The sequence below is a fragment of the Myotis myotis genome, unplaced genomic scaffold (assembly GCF_014108235.1).
Source record: "Myotis myotis isolate mMyoMyo1 unplaced genomic scaffold, mMyoMyo1.p scaffold_m19_p_15, whole genome shotgun sequence".
NCBI classification, from domain to species: domain Eukaryota; kingdom Metazoa; phylum Chordata; class Mammalia; order Chiroptera; family Vespertilionidae; genus Myotis; species Myotis myotis.
This window is the reverse complement of record NW_023416319.1, coordinates 280,001-291,051: the sequence shown is the minus strand read 5'-3', so window position 1 is coordinate 291,051 and position 11,051 is coordinate 280,001. Positions and strand designations below refer to the sequence as shown.

The window sequence follows — 11,051 nt, the reverse complement described above, 5'->3', positions numbered from 1 at the left end:
TCGTGGGGGACAGGAGGCGGAGCTGGGGTGAGGCCTGGGGGGCTCTGGGGGTCAGGGCAGGGATGAGTGTGGGGAGCAGGCAGCAGGGAGCCGGGAGGGGCACTTCCAGCAGGAAGGGGGGCTTAGGCACTGGGGCAGGAGGGGCGGCTAGGGCGCTGGCACTGGTCCCCGAAATGCACCTGCGACCCCAGGAGAGCCTGGCTGAGAGGTGGGTCCCAGAAGGGGCAGGGCCCCCACTCCCCTGAACAAAAGCCTTTCTGCTGGGCTGTCTCTTCAGAGGTCTTGGGGTGTGAACTCCCGCCATCTGTGCAGCCACAGTGACAGGCACAGGGGCCCGGAGCCGCCCGGCTCATGAGATTGGGGGCCACACACATCAGTGGGGAGCCCTCCCGACTCCCCGTCCAGCTCCGATCCATCCAGCGAGGGCAGCGCCAGGCCTAGCAGCAGGGACTGTGCAATGGGAAGGGCGGGCTGGGCTGGCCCCCGGGGCATTGGCCGGGGGCAGGGAGGGCTCCACCTTCTGCAGGAACTGAAACCGGCCAGCAGAGGGCGACAGCCTCTGCCGCCCCCCCAAGGCAGACAGCTGGGTTGGGGGACCACACCTGGTTCCCCATCTGCAGGGGGAGGGGGAGGGGAGGCTGAGGGAAGGCTCTGGGGCCTGGTGGGCATCCCACTGCCCTGGGAGGCCTGCGCTGCCTGCCACTCTGCAGACGGTCCCTCCGGTGCCCGCACTGCGCAGGCCGAGCCCTCCAGGAGCCGGACGCCAGCACAGACTCGGTGCTCATGGCGTTTCTGGGGAGTGGGGGGGATGCAGACAGAGTGCCCACCTGGTGTCTGTACCCCACTGTCTAAGGGGTCAACCCACCGGCCCCTCCCAGACTGGTTTGAGGTCCCTGAGGCTGCAGGAAGGACCTGGGGGACCAGTGACAGGCTGGGTCCCGGGCTCAGCAGGTCCCTGGAGCTGCGGGGGGGGCGCGCGAAGGGTGCTGGGCACCGAGTGGGGGCTCCAGGGGGTGAGAGATGCTGCCACGAGGGGGGCGGCATCAGGGCCTTGGACCAGGCGGCACTGGACGGAGCCACGTGAACAAGGGGGCGGGGCCACGTGATCACCTGGAAGTGGGCACGTGACAAGGGGGTGGGCACACGCGATCACCGGAAGTGAGGCGGCATCAGGGCCTTGGACCAGGCGGCACCGGACGGAGCCGTGTCTCCGGGGGCGAGTGCAGGAAGCCCGCCGTTTGCAGACCCCGAGCCAGTTTCTTTTCGAGGTGAAACACAGTGTGCCTGGGGAGGCAGGCGGCGGAAGCCAGACACGGGGAGAATGGCGCTACACGCTGAGCCACAGACGCAGGGGAGGCGGCGTTCTCCACGCAAGGCCCTCGCCCCCAGGCAGCCGGGCTCTGCCAAGGTCATCAGCTGGGAGGGACCGCGGGACAGAGTGAGCAGCCACCCAGAGCCACTGGTGCAAGGACAGGACCCCTGTCCCCTGGGGGTGGAGAGGGGAGGGGGGGGGAGGGTGAAACCCATCAGAGCAAATGGCCAGAGGGGGAGGGGCCGCTTACCCAGCGGTCACAGGTGAGGGAGACACAGGCTGCCGGCAGCCCCGGGTTCCCTTTTTAGCTCTGCCCTTTGACTGCTGTGTGCCCTGGAGGAAGTCGCTCGCCCTCTCTGTGCTGTAGTAGCCCCAGCTGTGAACTGCTTGGCACGTGGGGTGGGAATGAGAGCCTCTCTGTTCCAGGCCTATTTCCCAGCTTCTTGCTGTGTTTTCACCCCGTCTGGCCGCCCCTGGCGTCGGGGCCCTCGGCCTCCAGCCGTGCACCTGGCGGGAGTCAGGGAGCAGGTCCTGGCCCGTGAGCAGGTGCTGGTCTGCACGTTTCCAGGGGCTTTGCCTGAGGAAACGGGACGTTGAGGGGGGTCTCACCCCAAGGGAGACAGCTCACCGGGCCCACGGCACCGGTCTCATTCTAGACCCGCGGCCGCCAGCCTTTCCACCTCACCGACCACCAGACGGTGACCGCGGGTCTACACGCTGTGGGCTGAGCACACGCCTCCCGCTGGGCCATGCTAGCCCGCTGCTGGTGCTGGCCATCGCTAGCACGGCTGTCTCCTCCCTCCTCCTGGGGTGTGTGTGTGTGTTTATAGAGGAAGGAAGGGAGAGGGAGAGAGAATCATCAATCAGCTGCCTCCTGCACGCCCCCTACTGAGGATCAGCCTACAACCCAGGCCTGTGCCCTGACTGGGAATTGAACCGTGACCTCCTGGTTCCTGGGTCGACGCTCAACCACTGAGCCACACCAGCCGGGCTCCTTGGTCTGAGTGCCTGTGTCTAAATAGTGACGAAAACGCCCAGTCGGTGAACTGAGCTGGGCCTGGTCTGTTTTGTGCCCACGCAGCTGGTTTTTATTGGGTTTGGGGCAGTTTTGTGAAAATTACAAAATGCATCTTTCGAGACCTGTAGCGCCGGGTGAGGCCCTGTTTCCTGGCTGCCCCAGGCCGCCGTCCGTGGAGGAGGAGCCGGCAGGGGGGGCGGCACCTGCGGGTCTGGCTTCGATCAGAAACACATTTTCCTGCTTGAACGTGACTGTCTTCTGACCTCACCCTCCGGGTCACGCGTCGCCGTCGGCCCAATCCTGGGAGCACCCCGTATCGTCCGGCTCCGCGCTGCTCTCAGCCTCTAGGCATGCCTGGTGCCGCGACCTTGGACAGGGAGCAGCTGCCGGTCGCTAGGAAACCGCCACAGAAACCCACGGCGGCGGCAATTCAAACTCGGGGCGGCCACGTGCGCACAGACGGAGCCGAGCGCTCTGCTTCGGTGGCGCTCGGAGCCCTGCCCGGGCGGTGGCATGTGGCGTGTGGCATGCGGCGTGTGATGTGTAGCGTGTAGCGTGTGGCATGTGGCATGTAGTGTGTAGCGTGTGGCGTCCAGTCAGCGCCAGCTCTCTGTGGAGAACAGACCTCACCTGCAGCAGCTGCAGATTTCCCTGGAATAAACATTCCCCTCGAGGCTGATTCCCAGCGAACAAGGTCACGTCCCCGAACACGGCTGGGAGAAACCGGCCTGCCCCCTCCTCCGGGCAGGGGTGCGCATACCTCCACCTGTGCCTGGGAGGGGCTGGAAGCCGCACCGGCCGCTACTCCAGTCTCCATGGAAACCCTGGATGGAGTGAGAGGAGACGAGGCGGCTCCATTCCTCGTGAGTGCAAAGCTAAGTTTAATGAGGCAGCTTTTCAAATAGACACACCGCACTCCCCTTCCTCTCATGCTGGGGCCCAGGCCGGCCACCGACGGCTCCTCCCTGCTGGGTCCCTGCTGGACGGCGGCCTCCCCGCCGTGAGGCTGCGCCTCTCCCGGCCTCCCCCCTGCAGGGCTCACGCAGAGGACAGCCGGGTGGCGGCTCCCAGCGGCAGGCCCTCATCTGAGACAGTGAACACGACGCAGGGCAGAGAGCACGGTCCGCTCACCCTGGCTTTTACGGCATCCACGGGGCTGCGAGGGGCTGGCATAGGTACCAAGGCTAGGATTTTAATAGACTTCACCCTCCCGCCCACAGCCCGGGGCACGGGCTTGCCCCCCCGACAGCCCCCACCTTCTGCCGACGGACTCGGGAAGTGAGCGCAATGGAAGCCCACGCCTTCACATTAGGCTAGCTAGATAGAACCTGGCGTGGTCAGTTCTTGCCCGTCGATCTCAGAGGACGTGCCGGACGCGAGGTGCCAGACGCGGTAAAACGCGCCTGCAAGTTCAGGCCGCAGGTGGGTGGGGACCAGCCAGCCCCCTTCCTGCCGCCTCTCCTTGGCGCCGACACCCCAGCATGTAAGTCACAAGCAGGTACCTTCAGGGTCAGACCCCAAAGAACAGTGTCCGTGTCTTTCCTGCCCCGTTTAAACCACCTTCGAACCTGGGTTGTCTGCACACGCACGTGTTTGCTGTGGGTGGGGGCGGGGCAGATGGAGAGACAAACATTGAATCCAGTGTGTGTGTTTCTATGGTTGGTCCATAGCCATTGACTGGGGAGCCAGTAGGTGTTCAAACCTCCCCTCCCCCGCCCCCTGGGGCACAGGACCAGGGCGTCCCAGCCCAGCACAAGGTAGTTAGACACGCCGAGTAATATTTGGGTTAAAGCAGCCACCACTGTCGCGTGGAGAAGAGCAGCCACGGCCATGGCCGTCTGCACTCCCCGCAGGACCCGTGTCCCGTGGCGGCCACCACTCCCGGCAGCAAGGAGCCCCGTGTCCAGGGCTCAGGGGGCAGGCGGACCCCATGCTGCCCCACCTGCCCCCGCACCGTGTCCTTGGTCATGACTGTGAGCTCTGGGAGCCTCTGGCCCGTCGAGGAGCTCAGAGCAGCTCATCCCAGGGTCTCCTTCGGTGACTAACAGGGCCTGCTCAGCGGCCCCCCCCCCCCCCCCCGGCGGAGCAGGAAGCCGCCTCCAGGAGCCGGACCGGGATTGCTGGGCTGCCAGGCGGTGGCGGGAGGCCCTGGGTCTGCCCGGAGCCCCGCCTCCCTGCTGCCCACCACCGTCTCCCGTGTCCAGCAGCAGGCGCCCCTCACTCGGCGACGGGCAGGGTGTTCTGGCTGTGGGAGCCGCCGGCCAGGCCCGAGGAGCGCAGGGAGCGCCGGTGGAAGAGCCGGGTCAGGATCTCCTTGCAGCTCTGGCGGTACTGGTGGCGCAGCAGCGAGTACACGAAGGGGTCGGACGCGGCCTTGCTGTAGGCCAAGCACTTGGACAGCACCCCCCAGTGCGAGGCGATGGGCACCGTGGCGGACAGCTCCACCAGCCTGCGGAGAGAGGGCGCGGGAAGGTCACAGGTCACAGCCGGCACGGCCCCCTGTCCAGGCCCCCGGAGCCCCACCCAGCTTCCCAGACGAGCCTCAGGTTCCCCGGGCGCCTCCCGGGAGCAATGACAGTGCCAGGACCTTCAGCGGTGACATCCTGGCCGGCGACGGTTTCACTCCAGGTGCTGCCCCAACTGCGCCCCCCACGCGCGACTTCACGGAGCCCCAGGCGACCGACAGTCTCCATGTCACATGTGAGGAGGTAGGCGCCCAAGGAGGTTAAGTCCTTGGCCTCAGGTCACCGACCGGCCAGTTGTCGCGTTGGGACTGGACCCCGGGTTGTGCGACCCTGGAGCCCAAGATCACCTAGGAAATGGCTGAAAGCGAATCGTGTCCCGGCCATTGGCTCCCAGTCTGCTGCCGGCCTGCGTGTGACCCCGGCTAGTGGCCGGCCTGCGTGTGACCCCAGCTAGCCGCCGGCCTGCGTGTGACCCCGGCTAGCGGCCAGCCTGTGTGTGACCCCGGCTAGCGGCCAGCCTGCGTGTGACCCCGGCTAGCCGCCGGCCTGTGTGTGACCCCGGCTAGTGGCCGGCCTGCGTGTGACCCTGGGCTAGTGTCCCTCCCTCAGGCCTGGAGGTTTCCTCTGAGAATGACAAGACCCCCCCTGCGAGCAGAAAGACTGACTTTGCTTGCAGCCCAGCCCGCCTCCCAGGAGGCTGCGGTGACGATGGCTGAGGGTGACTGCGAACCGTCCGCAGCTCGAAGGGCTTCTCGCATCAGGGGAGGCTGCTGGCCGGGAGGGCCTCTGCCCAGGTGGGTTCGGTCCCCTGGAGGGGCCCTGGTCCCTGAGGGCCGAGGACAGAGGCAGCTTATGTCATGGGCACCGTCTGAGGGTCCTCTGGGACCCAGCCAGCAACCCCCAGGGGAGCGGACGCCGAGCGGTGAGACAGCGCACGCCTGCCATGTGCACGAGACGTCCCCACGCGATGCCGCACACCTCTCGCGCCCGGCGCCCTTGGCCCGCGTGGCCGGCTGACCTGCTTTCCGCAGGTCCTGCCCTGGACGCCCGCCCACCGTCACAGCCCAGCGCTGCCCGCCCTGCTCCGGCGCCCCAGGTCCCGTCAGCCCGGGGGCTGGGAGCAGGGGTGTCCACGCGGCTGCGATCCCATCTAACTCCAGAGCTGGGCGCCTGGGTGTGGTCACATGACCCGTCAGCTGACCTGGGGGGGCGGGCGCTCAGCCGGGTCCCTCTGGGAAAGGGGCGCGGTCAGCACCAGCCAGGCCGCCAGGTGGGGGCCAGCGGGGACGCCAGGCGAGCCCCCCTCTTCCGGAGGAAGGACGACGCGCCGCCTCCTTCCCCGGGGCCGGCTGTCTGTCCCGCAGAGGCTGGGCGCAGGGAGCGGGTCAGCCTGCAGGGCGTCTCCGCAGGTCCCCGCGGCCCCACGCGCTGGGGATGCCGCCCGACTGCGCGGCTCAAATGCTGTCGGCGGACGCCCACCTCCCCCGGGTCCTCCAGCCGCTGCTCCCACACCCTCGGGGAGACCCTCTCGCCTCTGACCCTCGGTAAGTGCGGCTGCTGGCCCTCTCCCTCCAGGAGGCGGGACTAAGCGTGCGCAGGCACCCATGGGACCTCCCGGGAGCCCTGCAGGCGGCCAGTGGGCGACAGGTGCAGCGATAACGGGCTCATGTTCTGCCCCCGGCGCGGTGCAGGGGCTGAGCGGCCACCTCGGAACCAGGAGGTCAGGGTTCCATTCCCGGTCGGGGCACAGGCCCGGGTTGTGGGCTCGATTCTCAGTGGGGGGCGTGCAGGAGGCAGCCGATCAGTGATCCTCTCTCATCACTGATGTTTCTCTCTCTCTCCCTCTCCCTTCCTCTCTGAAATCAATACAAATATTTTTTAAAGAAAAAGATTCTTAAGGAAAGAGAGAGCCTGTTCTCCTGTAACAGGGGCAACGGGAGGAGGCTCGGGAGCCCTGCGAGGGCTTGAGGGGTTCCTGACCCACCCGGGGTGACGCCCCCACCGAGGAGGCTGCCGGGCAGAGGGGGGTCCACGGCGGACAAAGAGGGGAGCCTTCCCAGCTGGTCTGCTCGTCCCATCAGCTCCAAGGGGTGGCAGGCGTCACAGCTGAGCCCGCCCTCCTGAAGCCCATTCCACCAGCTCCGAGCCCCCCGCCCCCAGCGGTCCCAACCGCCACCCCCATGAGGCGCGGGCGGGCCGCCTGGGGAGAGTCCGTGCGCTGGGGGCGGCCAGCCTTTACCCAGGTGACCCCCCAGCACTGCTCTCAGCCTTTGCAGAGGAGGCGGCTGTCTGCCCGGTGGGCGTGGGCACAGCGCCGCCTCGGGGAGAGCGGACCTCACGCTCTCGGAGGGGCTGGTGCAGGCTGTGCGAGGCCACCCCGCCTGAAGCGGCTGAGTCCGGGCGGAGGGCAGGTGCCCACCTGGCTGGGCGTGGCGTGTGCTCCCTGCCCCCCTGCAGGTGGCCCGTGGCCCCTGCTACTGACGGGGCTGGGCGCCGGCGCTGGGCTCCCTGTGCTCAGGGGCCTCCCCCTCTCTCCCCCTTTCCTCCTGGTGAGCCTCCTGCGGTTGGTGGGCACCCGGCCCCTTCTCCTCTCTTCCCCCTTCCCTCTCGGGGGGCTCCTGCGGGCGGCCCGGGATGAAGGGTTAGAGGGAGGAGGTGGGAATCGAGCAGGAGAGACGTCACAGCCCTTTCAGCCCTGAGTTTAGGGGCAGAGAACAGGCGTGCACCCTCCCTCTCGTCGGGCCTCTCAGGTTCACGCTCACCCCGACGCTGTCTGGCGATGACAGGGCCCCGCTGTGCTCTCCGAAGCCCCGCGCCCCTCCCGCCCCTGCGCGCCCGGCTCACCTGGTGAGGACGTAGGGCGCGAAGCACAGGAGGAAGGTCCCGATGAAGGTGCTGATCTTCCTGGTGGCCCGCTGGCGCCGCCTCCGCTGCTCCTCCAGGCAGCGCTCGCGCACGCTGCACGGGAGAGGGGACAGGGCGGCTCAGGGCGGTCTCGGGGTCACCATCCCCAGCACAGGCAGCGGCCGCGAGGGCAGGCGCCCGGCTGTGCAGCCGGGAGACCCGAGGCCGAGGCCTGGCTGGGCTGTGACATCCCCTCGGGGCCATCAGCCGTGAGAGGGGACAGTCACCTAACGAGACGCACAGAGGCTGCCGTGAGGACAGAACGCACAGAGCACACGGATGCCCGGCATGTGTTTGGTGCAGCCCTGGCTGGTGTGGCTCAGTGGACAGAGCGTCGGCCTGCGGACTGAAGCATCCCGGGTTCGATTCCCGGTCAGGGCACACGATCCCCAGTGTGGGGCGTGCAGGAGGCAGCCGATCCGTGATTCTCTCTCATCACTGATGTTTCTACCTCTCCCTCTTTGTTCGTCTCTGACATCAATAAAAAATATTTTTAAACATGGGTTCGACGCCTGAAGCAGTTAGCACCGCGCCGGATGCCGGGGCAGGTGCAAACGACAACTCGTTATTACCGCTCGCCCCTCGCCGGACCGGCGGCGCACAGCCCGAGGGCACATCCCGACGCACGCTCTCTGCTCCCTAGGCGCCCGGCACCGTCCTGCCCAGTGCGTGGCCCCGGGGGAGCTGCCTGCCAGCGCGTCACCCGCCTGTGTCACGTGAGGACCCTGAGCTCCGCGAGGCCGGTGAAGCCGCTCAGCTGGGAAGTGGAGGCAGGACTCGAACCTGCGGCCGCGTGACTCACGGCTGGCCCTGCACCCGGCAACCCGGACGCTGTGCCGTGAGCGGGGCCTCCTGTCCTCCGTGCCCTCCGCCCGCGCCTTCCACCCGGAGCCGCAGCCCTGCCCGGAGCTACAGGCAGGACGGGGCAGCCCTGCTTTGTGGCTGCAGAAGAGACGCCCTGCGGGGCCACGAGCCACACGTGTCCTCGTCTCAGCGTGCGTGCAGGGGCCTGTGCACATGCGGTCCACACGTGAGCACCTGGGATTGATGGGACATGCGTGTACGTGGGTTCCTGTGCCCTGCCTCACGTGCTGCTGGTCACGCACATGCACGTCTGTATGTGGTTCTGTGGGGAGAGGATGATGAGCCTTCGTGTAATTGGTCACATCTAACGAGGGGGCGGTTCCCCGGGGACGTGAGCACGCGCCACGCCTGCGACAGGGAGGCTCGCACGTTCCTGACGGCTCCGGGGCAGGACCGTCTCAGCACTGAGGGGGTCTCTGCTTGGACACCTCAGGTCTGACTCCCTTAATGAGGAGCTTGCTTTGGGGGGGGGGGGTCACCCTTGGGGAGCTCCCCTGACCTAGCCTCCCCCATCGGTGCTCCCCGCCTGCCTCGCTCTCATGCCTTCCAGAAGCCACAGCCCCCATTGAGGGTCCCGGCCACAGAGCCCCTACCCAGGACAATGGGATACACACTAGCAGAGTCCACGGACACCTGCCAGCACTTCTTCTCCCCTCCCTCCCTTCCCTCCCCTCCCTTCCCTCCCCTCCCTCCTCCCCCTCCTCCTCCTTCCCTCCCCTCCCTTCCTCCCCTCCCTCCTCCCCCTCCTCCTCCCTTCCCTCCCTCCCCTCCCTTCCCTCCTCCCCCTCCTCCTCCATTCCCTCCCTCCCTTCCTCCTCCCCCTCCTCCTCCCTCCTCTCCCTCCCTCCTCCTCCTCCTCCCTCCTCTCCCTCCCCTCTTCCCTCCTCCTCCCTCCCCTCCTCCCTCCCTCCCCTCCCTCCTCCCCCTCCTCCTCCCTCCTCCTCCCATCCTCCTCCCGTCCTCCTCCCTCCCTCCTCCCTCCTCTCCCTCCCTCTCCCCTCCTCCTCCCTCCTCCCCTCCTCCTCCTCCTCCCTCCTCCTCCCTCCTCCCTCCTCCTCCCTCCTCCTCCCCTCCTCCTCCCTCCCTCCCTCCTCCCTCCCCTCCCTCCCTCCTCCTCCCTCCTCCTCCCTCCATCTCCTCCTCCCCTCCCTCCCTCCTCCGCCCTCCTCCTCCCTCCCACTCCTCCCTCCTCCTCCCTCCTCCTCCCTCCTCCTCCCTCCTCCTCCTCCCTCCTCCCTCCCCTCTCCCTCCTCCTCCTCCCTCCTCTCCTCTCCCCTCCCTCCCCTCCTCCTCCCTCCTCCTCCCTCCTCCACTCCCTCCCCTCCCTCCTCCTCCCTCCTCCTCCCTCCCCCCCCCCTCCCTCCTCCCCTCCCTCCTCCTCCCTCCCCTCCATCCCCTCCCTCCCCCTCCTCGCCCTCCTCCGCCCTCCTCTCCCCCTCCTCCCTCCTCCCGCCGCCCTCCTCCTCCTCCCTCCTCTCCCTCCTCCTCCCTCCCCTCCCTCACCCGTCCCTCGTCCCGCCTCCTCCCCTCCTCTCCCTCCCCTCCTCTCCCCTACTCCTCCCTCCTCCTCCTCCTCCTCCCTCCTCGTCCCTCCCTCTCCCTCCTCCTCCCTCCGCTCCCTCCTCCTCCCCTCTCCTCCCACCTCCATCCTCATCCAAACGCCCTCCGCCTCCTCTCCCTCCTCCTCTCCCGCCTCTCCCTTCCTCCCCCCTCCTACGCCCTCCTCCCCTCCCACCCTCCCTCCTCATCCCACCTCCCTCCTCCTCCTCTCCCTCCTCCTCTCCCTCCTCCTCCCTCCCCTCCCTCCCCTCCCCCCCTCCCTCTTCTTCCCTCCTCCTGGCCCCTCTTCCTCTCCCCTTCCTCCTCTGTAAGCAAAGCCTAGGTGAGCTCAGGCTGCCTTAGTCAAGTGTCCCCCCCTTCTCTCTAGGAGAGTCTCAGGGAAGAGCAGGAGTTCCCAGGGGGACCTGCACCTGCACCCCGAGCTGCCTTCCTGAAAGACCTCTGCGGGTGAGGGTGGGGTGAGGGTGCGGGTGGGGGGAACCCAGGGCTGACACTCGCCCTGCAGGGCCATCAGCTCCGAGTCCAGAGGCACAGGCAGCACTGGCAGGAGGGGCCGGACGAGGTTCCTCCCGGAATCCGGCACCTTTCAGGTGCTCCCTTAAGGACCGGCAGGGGTGCGGCCGGACCCTCTCTCCCTCCCTCCCCCCCACCTCTCCCCGCCCCCCCCCCCCCAGGACGCCCAGCGCAGGCCCCAGAGAAAGGACGGTCCGGAAGAGCAGCTGGTTCTGGTGTGAGGACCCTTCAGGAGCCCCCCCCCCCCCCCGAACGTCCAGGCGACCCAGTCGGGGCCCCAGAGCCTCTAAGGGCCGCATGTGCTGTGCAAAGTGCAAACCGCACACAAACCAGCTAAGTGCCCACTGGTTCCCCTGATGCTGCGAGGGCCTGCGTCCTGCCCACTCCCGGGGCCGCTGTGCGCGCCTGAGACCTG

The 11,051-nt window shown here is 67.8% G+C and overlaps 1 protein-coding gene across 2 annotated transcripts in view; it reads right to left on the bottom strand.

The window, feature by feature from the left end:
• Positions 1–2,725: 2,725 nt before the first annotated feature.
• Positions 2,726–11,051, bottom strand: part of GPR26 (G protein-coupled receptor 26) — a 9,534-nt gene continuing 1,208 nt past the window's right edge. For both annotated transcript variants that reach the window (XM_036335597.1, XM_036335598.1), the window contains 2 exons: positions 7,640–7,753; positions 2,726–4,779 (listed from right to left, as the gene is read on the bottom strand). In XM_036335597.1, coding sequence (XP_036191490.1) covers positions 4,548–4,779; positions 7,640–7,753 — 346 coding nt within the window. In that variant the 3' untranslated portion in view covers positions 2,726–4,547. The remainder of the gene's footprint in view (positions 4,780–7,639; positions 7,754–11,051) is intronic.